Raw genomic sequence first — 18760 nt, 5'->3', positions numbered from 1 at the left:
TTGTCTAAAAGAACAGACAGCATACATATAATAGTGATATACACTGACACGAAGTCCATGAATGGCTGCTAATGGTCTCCAAGTAGTGGAAAATAACCGTTTCCCATCAATGATCAGTTCATTCAGATATAGGACATAGTACACCTATGTAAACACAACCAACTCCATTATGGAGCTGCGACCAGCTTGCACATTGCTTTGGTGACAGAACTTGGGTCCATGGCTTCATGGTGTTCCAGTTGTGCAGGGTTCAACCGATATGGTCACGAGCCCAAGAGATGCACTGAAGGCAATGTCGTGCTGTTAGCAATGCCACTTGTATCGCCAATCTGCTGTCGTAGCCCATTAACATCAGATTTATCTGCACTGTCCTAACGGATATGTTCATCGTATGTCCCACATTGATTGCTGCAGTTATGTGACATGGTGTTGCTTGTCTGTTAGCATTGACAGCACTATGCAAACGCTGCTGCATTGAAAGGTAATGCCTGAAATTTGGTTTTCTCGACGCCCTCTTGACACTGGATCTCAGAATATTGAATTCCCAAACGATTTCCAGAATGGAATGTCACATGCATCCCACTCCAACCATCATTCTGCATTTGGTCTGTTAATTCTTGTGGTGTGACTGTGATCGCATCGGAAACCTTATCCCATGAATCACCTGAATATTATACCTAGTGTGTGTGATACTACTACCATCTGCATATTGCCATCCCATGATTTTTGTCACCTCAGTGTATGCCTCTTGACAGCATTTCATGATATCTTCAGTGTGGATGCATCCTAGCTGTGACCTCTTGTGGGCATGAAGCTAAATGCTTCGAGCAGTGAGGATGGTGAATAGGGGGATGTTACAGAAGTAGTGTTTGACAAGTAGGGAATTTGGGTTGGACGGGAAACACGCTCAGATAGCTGAAATGGTTAAGATGACCACTTGTGTAAAGCAGGAATTTTCGGTTCAAATTTTGGTCTGGCCAAATTTTCACTTGTCGCTATTGAATTATTTCAATGCCCTCATGTGGCTGCCTTCAGTATTTCTTTTTCATCAACTGTAATTACTTCCAGCGCAAATATGCACTAGAGACTGGCCCATGACTACAGAACCATAAGCAAATGTTTTTAATGATATTGTTTTAACAGTTGATGAAAGCCACTACTGACATGACTGTTCACTTTGGCTCCCACTCCCAGACTGCTTTAATAATGCAGTCTTTAACATAACTGGCAGGAGCTGCCACTGATATGGGGTGTTCGAAAAGTCTCTCTGCGGTGCCGTATGATTGTTAGCCGCGTGTGCCATATGATTTTTCACCTGCCTGGGTTACTTCCCTTCAAGTGGACTCTCCCAACATTCCACTGTTTCATTTATCTCAGCCAGAGTCAGTAGTATCGTTGGTGCGTGTTGTTACGTGTTTACGTGAACGTTTAAGTTTAGGCCCTTTGTTCGTTTGTTTCATTTCTGTCAATGTTAAAGTGCTAACCATTGAAGAACGTGTGTTTTTAGTCAAACAAGTGTTAAAAGCTGGCATTAAATACATAGTTTCAGTTCGTCAAACATTTAATTCAGTTTTCCCGGAGACAACTCTCCCACATCGCGATACTGTGCAAGATTTGATTAACAAGTTTCAAAGTACGGGTTCAGTTACAGACGCACCGGGAAGTGGTCGTCCTAGCGTTTTGTCTGAGGATAAACTACTCGATATTTCCGATAAAATGTCCATGAGTCCGAACAAGTCAGTAAGAAAACTCGCCCAGGAAATCGATGTTAGTGCCGGAACAGCCCACCCAGCTGTAAGGAAAAAATTAGCACTTTTCCCATACAAAATGACAGCCGTGCAAGAACAAAAATACTGATCATGGCAAGAAACTGCATTTTTGTCAGTGGTTCAAAACTTTCTTTCATCAAAATGGAAGGGATATTCTTAATGAACCGTTTTTCACTTATGAGGCGTGGTTTCATTTATCCGGGCACATGAACTTGCAAAATTCTTGTATGTGGAGTACTGCAAATCCATTGTGTACTCATGAGGAACCACTTCATTCTGTGAAAATAGGAATTTTAACTGCAGTTTCTAGATGTCGGATTGTGGGTCCCATATTTTTCAATGAAACAATAAGCGCACAACGATACTGCAATGAGTTTCATTTAAGTATATCCACTGCGGCATATGGCATGTGAGGCTAACAATCATGCGGCACTGTGGAGAGACTTTTTGAACACCTCATATGTCTGTTTACTGTGGCCACCAGACTCTTACCAGCCCTGACCTTTGAATATCTGCTGACACAAGGGAGCCTCTTGCATCAGGTGTTTCAATCAATCCCAGTCACAGAAATTTTTATATTATTGTATATATCGGGATGTAGCTCAACCAGTCTCAAGGCCATGTCAGCCAGGTGCCATGCCGTAACCTCCATGGCATTCCAACGCCATACCACCAGTCTGTGCAGATGGTAAGCTTTGCGTCTATTGCACAATGTTATGAAGTCATAGATAACGGTTATCTAACATAATTGTTATAGGATGCACAGAAAATACTCAGTTTGGGCTGGTGACCTCAACAATCTCACTTAAACGGCTGACCAAATGGTCAACATATATCCGTTGTTGGGTGTTCCAACCATCTCCACAGAACAGAGACATCTGTCAGAGCCCTGTAATCACAAGTAACTGAACAGTCGAAGCAAGTTGCAGCCCTACAAATATGGTATGCTGCAGCTGCGTCATGACGGCAATGCTCATGCAGCAGAAGCAGGCGTTTGCTCACCGGAGAGAGTATCTGTTAGTTTCACATAAAATTCAGAGTTGCAACTCGCCAGTCTAGGGCAAGCAACAGTGACTCATTTCGAACTGGATAGCTGCTGACTGTTTGTAATGGAGCACTCTACCAAGCTACAATTTTTCGTGGCACAGGTGCTGATCTCTCAGTTTAGCCTCCTCCTTGTCATCCGTGACGGAATACTTATGGAAATTGCCAGTGTACTGTAACTGGGTTTTCCATCAAGGCCTATAGCTACATCAGCTCATATCTAAACTTCAACCTTTGATGTAAATTCGTATGGAGTCGTGTTTGCGACTTGCTGTTGGAGCTCATTTTTTATTGTTTTACAGCCTCCTCCAACATATTTACAATTTGTGCTTGCTTGAGCCTGCAGCACAGTAATTTAGTCATGGACGCCTACATGATGCCAGCCATGCCGGCATAAAAGTGATTGCAGATGATTTGTCATACACTCACCTACTTCTTCAGTTCCCTGAAGTCACCTGTCCATTGCCTACTGCAGTATCGGTTAGACAATAAATGGTGTATCACATTGTCACCTTGCCTGATCACACTTGGCCTTGTCATCTGCATCCAGAAAAACTGTTGACGGCAAAGCAAGTGTTCTCTTTCCTGTTAGGCCGGTATTACACTATCAGATTTCTTTGTCAAAGATTTGATCAAAGATGTGATCCAATATTCCGTCCAATATATATGACAAAGATCTTTGACGTAGCACTACAAGGAGTATTACACTGTCATCAAATTTTTTGTCAAAGTTCAAGATGGCTGACAACAACTTGTTATTAACCGCAGCAGTTCTACGTACTTCAATTGCATTGTGTGCACATGCGGAAAAGAAGTGGGGGGAAAAAATGGAACCATACATACGTGGTTGACAGTCTTAAAAGTCCTGGGATTACAACTTGATAATAAATTCAGTTGGGAGGAGCACACCACAGAACTGCAGAAAGGCCTTAACAAATCTGTATTTGCAGTTCGAGTGTTAGCAGACATAGGCAACATAAAAATGAAAAAGCTTGCATACTTTCATTCCATAATGTCATATGGGATAATATTTTGGGGTAAATCTTGAAGTCAAACAAAAGTTTTCAAGGTCCAAAAGCATGTAATACGTATTATTTGTGGAGTAAATTCACGGACCACCTGCAGAAACCTCTTCAAAGAACTGGGTATACTAACTACTGCCTCTCAGTATATTTACTTCTTAATGAAATTTGTCGTAAATAATATATCTCTTTTTCCAACAAACAACTCAGTTCATACATACAATACCAGGAACAAAAATGATCTGCACAAGGACTTAAAAGCACTTACTTTAGTTCAAAAAGGGGTCCACTACTCAGGAACACTCATCTTCAATAATTTGCCAGGAAACACAAAAAATTTAGTTAGAAATAAAGATCAGTTTAAAAGGAGCCTGAAAGACTTACTACTGGCCAACTCCTTCTACTCCATTGGCGAAATTTTTAATAGAAACAAATGATGTATTGTATTTATTCATACTATTAGTATTGTTATTTCAGCTTTAAAAAATCGACATGTTCCACATCCATGAGGATCTCCTCAGCACGGATCTATGGAACGAAAAACTAATCTAATCTGGGTGAAGCCGTGGGTTTTACGACGACACGATAAAAGCATTCAATAATACTTGTTACGTGAGCTTACAGTGGAAGACGTCAAGTCGTACATCAATTACTTAAGAATGGATGAGCATACATTTCTGTATATGCTCAATGAAGTGTATCCTCATATCACAAAGCACAATATTCACTTAAGAACTGCTACATCTTCAGAAGACAGGCTCACTATAACACTCCGATTCCTTGCTACAGGAGAGGGTTATGTTAGGTTAGGTTAGGTTAGGTTAGGTTAGGTTAGGTTAGGTTAGGTCAGGTCAGGTTAGGTCTCCAATCTTCTTAATCTATTTTTGTATTCAGGGTGCCTCACGCTGTAAAGCGCCTCATCAGCTTCAGACATCTCTATTAATTTTGTAGTTGTCGGCACACACCAATTGTATTTACCGGCAATGGTTATAAAAACACTACAGACGACAGAACGCTGCAGCGATGCTAGCGCTCCATGTGGTAACATGTCACATTGCAGTGAACAGAAGACAAGCGGTTTCTTTGATCAAATATACAGCGAGGCCCTAGATTTGATCAAATATTGGACGACATTTGACAAAGTTCCTATTACACTATCAAATATCTTTGACAAAGATATTGGACAAAGAAATTTGATAGTGTAATACCGGGCCTTAGCACAAGGTATTTGTCGTCCTTCAAATAATAGCTGGGCCTCTTTGCTCCTTGTACCTATGAAGACTGATGGCTGACACAGTGTATGGCACCTATTGTCGACTTAACTCCAGAATGATATTTGATTATTATCCCATGCCAGATATTGAGGACTTTGGTATGCATATTCATGGTAATGTTTTGCCCAGACGTTCCAGTGCTTCATGGTTGAACTAACTAGAATTCTGACAATATTATGAAAAGTATAGTATGCTGCACACCATATAGTGAAGAGGTTGAGTCACAGACAGGAATAACAAAGACTGCTAAACAACTAAGCTTTCAACCAAAAGGCCTTCGTGTACATTGATGGCCTAATATAACGTCGTGCAGCAAGGCAGAGCATCTAGTACACCTACAGCAAATGTTCTCTAGGTCACAAGGACATGACTGAGTTAGCGAGTACAGTGTATAGCACACTGTACTCGCTTTCAGGAGGACATTGGTTCAAGACCCGTCCCGATTTAGGTTTTCTGTTAATTCTTAAAAATCTCCCCAGGCAAATGGTGGGATGGTTCCTTTGAAGGGACATAGCTGATTTCCTTCCCCTGCTTGAAGCATTTCAAGCTTGTGACCCATCTCTAATGATCTCGCTGTTGACATGACGTTGAACTCTTTACTACTCCTTCCTTCTTCCTTCGTTTACAGAACCATGATCTAGTGATTGATCTGCAGTAGTGTGTCTTTGGAGCAATGGATTAAGATTCTTAGGGTACCTTATCAGTGCACAAGGAAGTCTGCCACCTCAAGACAGAGTGGAAGCTATTTCTCAGTTTCCCCATCTCACTATAATACAAGAATTGCACAATTTCTTAGGTTTGAAAACTTCCATTGATATTTTGTGCACAATTGTGCATTTTTAGCAGTGCTTCTGAATGAAATGCTAAAAGCTTCTTCTAAGCCTGGAGATACGCTAGAGTAGACTAATGAAAAGACAGCATCCTCGGCCAGAATGAAAGCTGCTATTGCATATGCTGTATTGTTAGCTGGTCCTCTTCGTGATGCACCTCTTGCGGTCATGGTAGCTACATTGTCAACTGAAATGATAGTTGTGTTACAACATGTTACAATAATTTTGTGTAACACGACTGGCAAGCTCTAGCTTTCTTCAGTAAAAACTTATCGCCTTCACAAGGAAATTTATCAATGGAAAATTGCAACCTCTATATGTCATATGCCTCAAGCATAAAGCTTAGACACGTGCTTGAAAGTAAACATTTTATACTTCTCACAGACCATAAGCCACTTGTGTTTGCATTGTCAGAATCCAGATAAGGCATCGCCACCTCAATTGTGGCATTTGAACTTCAGTGCCCAATTTATTACTGATGTTCGACACGTTGATGGTGAGTTGATTAGACCAGCAGATGCGCTATCTCACATTGACGCCATCACCAATTGGAACACACCTTTCAGCTCTCTGCCAGGACCTCGCCTATCCTCCTTGGAATGTACTCCCGGTGTTTTCTTGCACACTCTCCCTTGCTTGGTACACAGACCATGAATTATAATCGTTCTGTTTTAAAGACATCAGGTACCGATCACCTACATGACCTTTCAGCATATGTTCCTTTTAGTTTTTCAGGAGTATTGGGGTGCTACAGTCTTTCCCACTGATGCCTCTAAAACCATACATAGGACTGGTTATGCTTTTACACCTCCCGCTGGTCAGAAACGCCATTTATTGCTGGGAGTCCTTGTGCTTGTGTGGCAGAGCCGATGGCAATTAAGAACCCTCCATTTTATGAAACGGGGGCTCCCTTGATCTCTTATTAATATGTATTGACTCAGTGAGCAGTCTCCAGACCATTGACCAATGTTACTTTTGTCACCCTGTGATATCTGCTGTTCATGACATTCTCTCTGAACTTAAATCATACTGCCTGTTTGGTTGTCTATCTCTTGGTCCCAAGTCATGTTGGTATTTCAGGGAACGAACTGGCCAATCCATTGGCTAGAAATGTTACTACTTGCCCTACATTTGCTTTGATAATCGCCATGTGCGGATTTGTGGGTGCAACTACGACCTCTTCTCACTTGGAGGTGAAAGAAGATATGTGGGCTACTGCTCCCCCCCCCCCCCCCCCCCCAAATAAACTGTGCACTATCAAGGAGATGACTGCTGCACTCTTTCTTCCATTCCTCCCAGAAGGAATTCACCATTGTATGTCGCCCCTGCATTGGTCATACCTAACTGACTCATAGTTTTATTTTATGTAATGACCCATCCCCACTTTGTGGTTATGAAGCCTAACTGACAGTTGTTCATATCCTGGTGGAATGCCCCCTCCTTCTGGCTTTCTGTGCTAAACATGGTGTTATGAATTCTTTGCCTCTCGTGACAGTGGATAACTCATGGACAGTTGAACGGGTTCTCAGTTTTTTTTGTGACTGTATTTTTTATTCTGAGATATAAATTTCCAAACTACCTTCGGGGTGGAGATGTGGTGTTCGGGATTCGGGGCGTCTCCTGCCACGTGCTATGTCATGGGGACTCTTGACCTTACCTTCTTCGCCTGCTGCCCCTGTCATCCTTGTTTTCCTCTGTTTTAATTACTTTTAGGTGGCTTGCCTCCTTTTCTGCTGCACCACTTTCTGTTTTACGTGTACCATTCTGTTGATCAGTGGGTGCTATCCTACTCTTTCACACTTTTCCTATGAAGGCTTGAAGGCTTGGATGTGGAGGGGGGGGGGAGGGACTGCCCCCTTCATATGCAGAGCCCATCTGTGGCCTTAACTTTTGCTCTCATCTTGTTTTGTTATTTATGCTATGACTGATGTCTGTTACATTTTTAGCCTTATCCCTTGTCGTTTTCTGGATTGCTTGACTGTGAGGCATTCTTTAGTCAATAGTTGTCTTCGCTTTTAATTGGATTAGTAGGGGTCGGATGCAGGTGTGGTTTCTCTCACCATGGTTGAGCGCTAGGAGACTAGTTGACTGCTCTAACCTATGTACAGATTCAATTCATGTACTTCTCTGTAAATCATTTTTTCAGCTTTGGCATTAGTGTTGCCTTTAGTGCCTCGCTTGGCGTTCATGTGTGTGTGAGTGTGCTTGCTTGTGTGAATATGTGTGTATTTTCTTTTCTTTTCTTTTCTAAAGCATGATTTGGCTGAAACAGTCTTTCTGTTGTGCCTGTTTGCAAACCAGCAAGCCTTCTTTACGATGTGTAGCAGCTGTTCTTTTCATAATATTGTTGGTATTCCAATGTGGACTTTACATTATTTGTTTTATTTTCTATGCGCTCAGGAATTTAAAGTAATGTAGTTATGATAGAAATTGACTAATAGATACTGAAGTCTGTCACTTCAAATCACGAGGAATTTCGAAATGTAGCCCAGGGACTTAAATTCCTGTCAAAATTAGAAGTAGATATAGTACTAATAAATATTTCCCAAAAGACATGTCCTGAAACATTTAACTCCAACAAAAGTATGCTTAAGTTGATAGTAATTAGTATTTACATGACCATAGCATCATCAGGTGTTGTCTTCAGTCATAATTGGGTATCGTCAAATGCTGGTTTAGTAGCTTGTATGAAAATTGAAAATTAAAGTAAAATGACTACTTCAGTATTAAATTAGAACCAACTTTGTAAGTGATGGCTGAAAAAGGAATGAATACTATTGTATTGTATATCAAAGGTGGAATAGATGTTGTCACTAATTGTTTTAGCTCTTATAGTGCCTTGACGGTAACATGCCTTTGGAGCATATTGTAGTAAAAAGTGCATTTGGGAGTTTTAAAATCTTTGTTGAAATCTTTTACAACAGTGAGATAGTGTTATCATATATGGCAGTATCTGTGTATTCCACAGGAACATTTCTGGCCTGAGCAGCCAGAGGTAGCAGCCATTTGTGCGTAAGGTATCTTTGCTAGTGTGAATGTGTGTGTGTTTTCTTTTCTTTTCTTTTCTTTTCTTTTCTGAAGAAGAATTTGGCTGAAAGCTCAGTGTGTGACAGTCTTTTCATTGTGCCTGTCTGCAAGATGTCATCTTTTCTGTGAGTAGCAATCTATTCTTTTCATAATATTGTTGATGTTACAATCTGGACTTCCCATTGTTTGTTTTATTTTCTTGCTGAGAAATTCATCATCTCCCCAGATACCATGATTGGTGCCATCTAAGCAATACATGTATCCATTTGATTAAATAATCCAGAACATTCACGATACCATTCTCCACCTAAAAAGATTCTATTGCAATGGGTACCAGGACACTTGGGAATTCCACTGAGAAATTAGTTGTCAAATGGAGCAGAAAAGGAAACATTTACTGAGAATTCTGTACCCTGGTGTGTTGTTTCCCTACAGGCTGTTACCATGATGTTGAAATAAACAGTCGGTAAGAAGAAAATTATATGGATGTGACAGACAATTAGCTACAGCAGCAAGTCAAAACCACTGCTCCCTGTTGATATACCTCCTGATCACAATTAGATTCTCCTCATTCATCAACTGATACAACACGGTCCATTTACTGTTTGCTTTCTGCTCTTGTGAGACTTACTGTGATTCTTGAGTACAAATTTTAGCACATCACATTTTTACAAATTGTGTTTTGTATTCAGATGAAGGTAAATATAATTTACATGAAATCTGCCAACAATTTTAATGGGTGATGAAGTAAATGTTAGAAGACTAAAATTTTTTTAATCTAACAAAGAGATAGAGGGGCTGGCCAGTACTTACCTCAGCTCAGTACAGCCGATAGATACACAAAAAACAGAACCGAAAATTTACGTTCCTAGCTTTCGGAACAAATGTTCCTTCATCAGGGTGGAGAGAGGGGAAAGAAAGGGAAGAAGGGAAAGTAGATTCAGTTACTCACAACCCAGGTTATGAAGCAACAGGGAAAGGAAAATAGGGAGGGTAGCACGGATCCTTGTTAACCTCCCTATTTTCCTTTCCCTGTTGCTTCATAACCTGGGTTGTGAGTAACTGAATCTACTTTCCCTTTCTTTCCCCTCTCTCCTCCCTGATGAAGGAACATTTGTTCCGAAAGCTAGGAACGTATATTTTCGGCTGTACTGAGCTGAGGTAAGTACTGGCCAGCCCCTCTAGCTCTTTGTTAGTATTTGTTTCACATCTTTATATGATATTTTCCATTAATCATTTAAAATTTTTAATCTCTCTGATTCACTTATGAAGTTATTAGATAGTGGATTTTAATGGGCCATCAGGTCAGGTTGTATAACTTATTGAGTTACTCTGCAAGTCATCAATTTGCTACCCTGATATTTTACTCTAGCCAGTACAGTTAACGATGTTTGTACGTACAGAGGAGCTTATGTAAAATCAGCTTGTAAGAAAATGCTCGGTTTGTGGGTGCAACAGTGAAGTTTTGTGAACTTTAAAATTTTCCTGGTGACATCAAAGAAAATTCGAGCTTGAAGGTGGTTGTTGTCAACTACACTTCACAATATTTTGACTGAACACCTGTCAGTCATTCTTAAGTGAGCTGTCGAAGACATCCTCCATTCCTCAAAACATAGTGGTGCAAGTATTCTTCACGTGTTTGAAGTTCATGGTGACAGATGGACCCTACTGCCTGGTGGCAGCTTCCGTGCTGATGTAACTGCAAAACTCAGCTGTTCTCACAGATGCTGTTTGCTGTGGTCACTGGCGTACTCTGTCATTGTCAGTTAGAGTAAATCATGGTGATGATCAGGTTCCAAGCATTATCCAGCTGTTAGCCACTATCATTTTACATCATGCATATTTCCACAGATTCTTTAATCATGACGTCCCAAAAAGTTGTTACTCTGCCCAAAACTATTGTTCTAACATTCTCCACTGAATGTCTGGTGAAGATAGCAATGTTTGGCAATAGCAGACTTGCTTTGTTGCAAAAGCTGAGTGCAATGCTTATGTTCAGTGCAGTATTCTTTGACAGTGCGTGTGGTACGCCCTATATAAGCCATGCCACACTTCCAAGTATTTTGTAAATTCTAGCTTTCCACTATAACAAATTGCTCTTCACCGATCCCAGCTGGTGTCTGCAATCTTCGATGGGGGTCAGAAAACCACTTTCACGAGAAAACTTCTCAGGTTTCTAGCTATTTTAAATGAAATATTGCTAACAAAGGGAAGAAAAGCTAGAGATCTTGCAGAAATTCTCTCCATTTATCCACTTCCTGGTGTAATGTCCCTACGTAATGTGAACTGACAGTTCTATGGTGTATAGTAGTGTGCTTATGTTATTTGCGTCATATCTGTTATGTGAAGTGAAAAGGATGTTTTGTTTATTGAATGTGTATGTGCAACACAGACTCATAATTTTTTATTGTTGTTAATAACAATAAACATAAATCTTAATAACGCAGCAGAGTGCTTAACTAATATTATTGGAATGTTCCGGTTGTGAGTACCAGCGAGGATGTGCTACTATAGTTGATATGACAATGCTCTTTGCTGTGAAAAAAGAGCACCTATGCCTTTTGTAATTTTGGAGATAATGGAAATGTCGTGTGGCTAGGGCCTCCCGTCGGGTAGACCGTTCGCCTGGTGCAGGTCTTTCGATTTGACGCCACTTCGGCGACCTGCGTGTCGATGGGGATGAAATGATGATGATTAGGACAACACAACACCCAGTCCCTGAGCGGAGAAAATCTCCGACCCAGCCGGGAATCGAACCCGGGCCCTTAGGATTGACAGTCTTGTCACGCTGACCACTCAGCTACCGGGGCGGACATTTTGGAGATAAGGAATGGCTATTGGACATTTTTTTTTTTTTTGGGGGGGGGGGGGGGGGGGTCAGATACGTAGTTTGCATATAGATGTGATTTGAATTGCAGAGGAGATACAACTTGTAATTGCAATTATCAAAGGAAAAAAAATTATTTTGTGAAAAAGAAGGTAAATAGCGTTTCGAAATTTTGTTCAATGTTGGGTATCTGGACCTCCATAAAACAATTAGTTTGTTTAGCAATCCAGTGCATAGTGATTTCTTCACAAATGAACAATACTGGGCAAATCAGCTACTGTCACGGTCTGAACAACGCGATATATTTAGCTGTCAGCTTGTGTGTTAAAGATGTTCCCTATGCGACCAGTTTGTTAGCAAGAAGATATCATACTGCCACTGTTGTTCAATCTTCTCATTCTGAAAGTGTTTCCAGAAAATCTTAAGGGTGACTGTGAGTACTCTAGCTGCCATGAGAGATGAAGTTTCCATCATGAGTTGTTGCAGGTTTCTCCGACTTTGCCTGGCGTTCTCTGAGAACCAGAGAAACGGAAACCTCTGACCGCCAGGTCATCCTGTACCTAACCCGTTCTCTCCTTACAGCAGCTACGAAGAAAGCATATTCATCTATAGGCAAATTTTTCACAGACTTTTATATTAGAAAAGTCAAAATTTTAAAATCAATACATCTAAGAAAAAAATCGAGTTTAAACGCAGTACCTGTCTTATCTGTGTCAAAGTCAGAAGTCAAATTAATTAATTTTTCTTTTTGACACAGCAGTTCCTTATATTGGTCTGTGGTCTTAACTGATAGGGTCCTGTTAATTTGCTGAGTAGAATATCCATTTTCCCTGAACACTATCTTACTATGGATGATAACAACTCGATGATTGTAGATACAAATTGGTATGAGTGGCCTGACAAGACTGAATGCTCCAGTGTGTCATCATTCTTCTGTCTAATCACAACATTCATGAAAGGCAGACATCCATCTTCCTCAAATTGCACAGTGAATTGGATGTACTTATGAATTGAGTTAAGGTAAAATAAAAATTCCATTGGAGGACCACTGATTCAAGTGCTGTCCCCTCAAAGTCTCAGTGACTCAATTTTGCACATAAACCTAGAGCACCAACTTTAACAAGTTTTGCGAGTGGTGTTGAAGAAGCCGTGCCACACTTTCCTTTGGATGTTGCAAAATAAATTAGAAGGGAAACTTACTGCTCTTTTGAAAAACCTCCTCAATGTAGTAACACATAACATCCCCAGAAAGGGCTGCTTAATGAAATCTCAGACAAGATCCTGATATAGTGGTGCTGAAGGCTGATAAATGTAATACAACAGTACTTTTCCTCATACCCCTTCATAAGGGGCAAACTGTACTACCGATATCTCCTGGTGTGGTTGTAGTGGGCTGTCAAGATGTAACATCACAGTAAAGTGCTCCAAAACAGTAGGACACCATAGGTCGCATGCTGCTTGTACAGGCTGTTAACTCTTGCTTCAACCCCATATTCTGATGTAAAGACATCCATTTACTCCTTTCTTGAATAAGAAACCATTGTTTGGCGCCGGCCGAAGTGGCCGTGCGGTTAAAGGCGCTGCAGTCTGGAACCGCAAGACCGCTACGGTCGCAGGTTCGAATCCTGCCTCGGGCATGGATGTTTGTGATGTCCTTAGGTTAGTTAGGTTTAACTAGTTCTAAGTTCTAGGGGACTAATGACCTCAGCAGTTGAGTCCCATAGTGCTCAGAGCCATTTGAACCATTATTTGGCAGGCATTTGCAGAATGATAAGGTCGTTTCCGAAGTTGAACTTTTCCTGAACAACCAAAATACAGACTTCTACAAGCAAGGTCTCTGCCAAATCATCCATCTTGAAATAATTCACTGGTGAACTACTGCATGTCAGTGTCCAACAGGCAAAGTGACCATGTTGCCATCGTCACGTGTGTTACTGAACTGACAGATGGTGGGCCAGCACTACGCTACTATCTCCTCCCATCTCCCTCTGATTGGCTGTCCACACCTAGCATCCCTACTCCTACTCCTCCTGCCGACACGATGTTCCGTCCTAGGTTTGTGCCCAGGTGCACATGTTGGCAACAACTCTGTTGTTCCTTTACCTGCCCTCAAAGTCAGTTTGATGTGTGATGTATCATTTTTCTTCCTTACCATTCTAATAGTGCGGCCCCATGCCTTACTAAGAATGTACCCGCTATCACAATTTATCAGTAGTTCCCTTACTGGGTTCTCAGTAGATTCCTTAACGACACAGGCCTACAAGTTGGTCATCTGTGTCTGAACCTTGGTGGAGTCATAATCCATTCCATGCAATTCCGTCAGGCAATGGTCTGCGACTGCCACCTTTTTAGGCAATCTGGTGTGCCATTGGTGTTTTCGACAACGATCTTTGTCAGTACTCTCTGACCTGTGTATATCTTACCAAACTGGCAGGGTGTCTGATAGACACTGGTTCCGTACTCAAAGGTAGTCTTTTATACTATCAAGCAGCGCCCGTTTTTAGGCTGATGGGTGGAAGACTGTCGTCAGTTGGTGTTTCCAGAGATTTTGTCGTATCTCCCTGTATAATGCGCCATAATAAGGAATAAATGTAATGGGCATATCCTCTTGAGAATCGTTTCCTGTTCCTCCTGTTGTACAGAGGGTATAGGACACAGGGCTCACTGAATTTCCAGTAGGAGTTCTTCCAGAAAATCACTCAGATGTTCAAGTCGTAGGTTGACACATTTGTTGTCAGAGAGGATGTGAGCCCTGTGTACTGAAGTTTTGAGCACACCGTTCCTCTAATGTGGGTGGTATCAGTTGCCTGTATGTAAGTATAAGTCTGTGTGTGTCTTCCAGTACACAATGTTGCCCAGAGTGTTGTCTGCTGTTCTCTGAACCAGAGCTGTTAACAGCACACGCACCTGGGTGTAAATCTGAAATGGACACTGTGTCAGCGGGAGGAGTGGGGGTAATGATGATGGGTGGAGTGGCCAATCAGAGGGAGAGGGGGAGGAGATAAAAGTCTGGCATACCCCCTCCCCTCCTTCCCCACCTCCAATCGATCAGTTCATTAGCACACATGATAGCAATGTGGTAATTTGCCAAAATTTTTTGCCCATTGGAGACGAACATCCACAGTTCACTCATAAACTATTTTGACATAAGTAAGTGGGGAGAAGGTGAAGAATCACAAGTCATCCATCGTTTGAGTTCTGTGGGGGCATTGGAGGATGAATATTTAGAGGAGGACTAATGCAAGTTTCAAGATCCAAGCTTGATTTTTCTGAGTGAACCACTCAATCTGAAACACGTTCTTCTCAATTCGAATCAGCTAGCTAGATAGTCGTTCTGCGGCCCGGCTCTATCCTTCTTCACTGAGAAAGGTGATATGAACTTGCCATTCAGAAGGCTTAATTTCCTTCACTAAACAGCCTTCAAATAATTACTTCCTTGATTATTGCAGTTTTTGCAATTAAATATGAGGGTACATTTGGTAATTTCAGAGTTCAACACTTGATCACTGCGCTGTGTTGTTCTCCCATTGTCTTTTATCTAGTTACTTAATCATTATGCTACTTTTTGTTGTACCCCCCTCCCCAAAGGCAGATTGCCCAGAATGTTACTATTTGTATTTACCAAGTTGCACGTCTATAATGATTTGGTGTGATGCAAAATAAACCTCACCCTTGCTCTGGCACAATTTTGAATACCAAGGCGAGTATTAGTCACAGCTCTCTTGCTTGCACTGTGAAAGCTTCCGAATTCCTTCTCTACCTTGGGAGAATCTAATGTCGTAAATGTGCCTTATTTTGTACTCTTATTTCATGATAACAAATTCCGCTGACACCTGATCATTCCCATTCAGCTTGTGCAACAAAGCACAGAGTAAGTGAACGAACTGCTCATCATGGCTGATGATGCTGGATTTAATATTCGTTGCATACTGTTCACAAATGAGGCTCAGGCTCATGCTGGAAAGATGTGAGGTCTACTGAGGATTCTATGTGTAAGAAGATTGATAGTAGTCCCTTAAGATGCGTGCAAAGGAAGACTCCTATGCCCCTGAATTCTTCCTCATTACCTGAAGAGACAAGGTTAAGACCACATGCTTGTGTACCACCAAAATTGTATGGCATCTCTAAAATTCATAAAGAAGGTCTACTTTTACCGCCAATAATAAGCAACATTTGTGCCCCAGCATATGATTTAGCCAAATGTTCTGCTTCCTTTCTGAGACAACTAGTTGTGGAGATGATAAATTAATGGAGCATTTATATCACCTCAAATTATTCATAAGAACATCCAGTTCATTGTTGAATTAGATAAAGGTAGTTGTCTGCCTTTCCTTGGTGTTTTGATTAATGGAAGAATGATGACTCTGTGGCATTCAGTTTATCATAAGCCCACTCATACCAATTTATATTTACGATCATAGAGTTGTCATCACCCGTGGCGAACTATGAGAGCACTTAAAAAGCTTGTACATAGACATCACACGTTCTCAGAGGCAGGTAATTTTTCCTAAAGAGCTCACCCACCTTAAGGACAATGTTCAGGGAAATGGATTAATAGGGCACTGTCAGTTAAAACCGTGGACCAGAAAATGGATAAAGAGGAGAGCACACCAGCAAAATCTCTAGCTTTTCTTCCCTTTGTTGGCAATATTTCATTTAAAATAGCTAGAACCCTAAGTGGTTTTCTGGTGGAAGTGGTTTTCCGTCCACCATGTAAGATTGCCGTCCTGCTGGGATAGTGAAGGGCGATTTGTTACAGTGGAAAGCTGGAATTTTCCACATACCTTGTGAGTGTGGTATGGCTTATTTATGTCATACCATACATGCTATGGAAGAAAGCTGAATATCAACACTGCACTTGCCCTTTTGTGCCCAAGCAAGTCTGCTCTTGCCAAACATTGGATCATCACCGGATATTCAGTGGAGTATAACAAAACAGTAATTTTTGCCAGAGAAACATTTTTTTGGGACTATACTGTTAAAGAATCTGTGTAAATATGCATGATGGAAAGTCTGATGAAATGTGCAACAGCTACCCGTTGACTGATGTACAGAAATCCACCATGTCCGCGACTTGCTGTACTCAAAGACAACAGAGTACACTGATGGCCAAGGTGAGTGGTAATGGTGAGGACAGTTGAGTTTAACAGTTTCAGCAATGAGGGCACTGCCACAGGCTTATGCTTTTTGTCTGTCACCATAATGTTGAAGCAAGTGTGGAATATGCACAGTGCGCCATATATTGTGGAACATAGGATTTCTTCATTAGTCTTCGATGGGTCACCCGAGGATGACAGGCAGATGCTCAGTCAAAATGTCGTGGAGTGTAGCTGATGACAACCGACTAAAAGCCCAAAATTTCTTTGAACAATACGGTGTTGCTCATTACTTCTGTCTAAAAGTCTGAAATGCATGCCTATAATGAATGACATCAAAGAAATCTTAGAAAGTAAGTAAATCTAGGTCTGACCCGACTCCCTGTCTCATAATCTGTTATGCTGCGCAGTAAATTCTTTAAGTAGGCCTCGGAGTGTACTACATAAGGCTGTGAGACTGTTTGTGAAACTAAAACAGTGTGTGCTACTGTGAAGTAGATGTAGAATTGCTAACAGATAATCTTTCTTGTCCATATAGGTGATGTATGAAGGCGTTCCATATCTGAATTTGCGAGATGAGAAACGGCTGAAGCAGGAATTGCAGGAGTGTAGAAATGTGATTGATCTCAGAAATCTGAGTTTCTTGGAAGAAGAAGCAATAATTTATTTGAAGACTGAAATGGATAAAGTGGTTGACTGGGTATCTACAGCTTGCATTGGAGATACATTATTACTATCAACCTTTCTAAAAGCAAGAATGAAGAGACAGCTAGGTTATTGTCTTCACATTGAACTGCGACATAGGTTCAACAACATTTGGACATATGGTGATGAAGAAGGTGTAAGTAGGGAAAAACTATTCTTCTGTAAATGTAACTATATGCTTTTGTTTGTACTTAAATGGTAAACAGTTTTTTTTTATCTAAATGGGTGAATGTCAGAGTTCTGTAGGAATGTTGGAATTATGATAATATTGTGTATTTTCAGTAGATAATCAGTAGAAAGTAATAATCAGTTGAAGAATTAAATTGGAAAATTATCATTACAGTAGATTAAATCTGTAGCCCATTACCTCTCATAAAGAATGGGAGTTGTGGAGCTGGGTTAGTATATTCTTTGGATTATGAAAAAATTGGTCAAGCGAGAGCAGAGTAAGAGTAAGAGTAGAGTAGAGTAGAGTAGAGTAGAGTAGATCAGATCATCCCCCCCCCCCCCCCCCCCCTCAGGAATTGAGAATCTCAATGATTCTTGCCTGTCATTGATATCAATACTGCAAGATATCGGTCCTGGGAATTTCAAGAATGTTTTAATTTTAAATTTGTTATTGTAGTTTCTAATTTTCTTAATTTATTCAGGAGATGCAATAAAATGCTAATTAGTGACACTAATTAGTTAGCAAAATAAGTTTAAAGATCAGTGAGCATAATCTTTTGCTAGCTTATGTGCTCAGGCATCATGTAAGTTTTTAATGCAGTTATGGTAGAAATTGGCTGATAGGTACTGAAGTCTGATGCTTCACTTCAAACCACAACGAATTTTGAAATTTAGCCCAGGAACTTAAATTCCCGTGAAAAGTAGAAGTAGCTATTTTACTAATAAATAACCCGTCCCACACCACAAAAAAGGAAAAGAAAAGAAAACCATCCCTGAAACATACCCTTAAGGTGAGAGTGATTAGTTTTTTAAAAGTTGTTGGTGTTATCTTCACTCATAATTTGGTGAGATTGTGGTCAAATTTTGGCTTAGTAATTTATGTAGCACAACATAATCATAGCTAACACATGGTTTAAGAATCATGAAAGAAGGTTGTATACATGGAAGAACCCTGGAGATACTAAAAGGTATCAGATAGATTATATAATGGTAAGACA

At 40.7% G+C, this 18760-nt stretch overlaps 1 protein-coding gene across 1 annotated transcript in view; it reads left to right on the top strand.

The window, feature by feature from the left end:
- LOC124615424 (pre-piRNA 3'-exonuclease trimmer-like) overlaps positions 1–18760 on the top strand; it is a 203156-nt gene that overhangs the window by 24652 nt on the left and 159744 nt on the right. The window contains exon 3 of the mRNA XM_047143303.1: positions 17428–17730. Coding sequence (XP_046999259.1) covers positions 17428–17730 — 303 coding nt within the window. The remainder of the gene's footprint in view (positions 1–17427; positions 17731–18760) is intronic.

This window comes from Schistocerca americana, chromosome 1 (genome assembly GCF_021461395.2).
Source record: "Schistocerca americana isolate TAMUIC-IGC-003095 chromosome 1, iqSchAmer2.1, whole genome shotgun sequence".
NCBI classification, from domain to species: Eukaryota; Metazoa; Arthropoda; class Insecta; order Orthoptera; family Acrididae; genus Schistocerca; species Schistocerca americana.
This window is presented reverse-complemented; position numbering and strand designations above follow the sequence as displayed.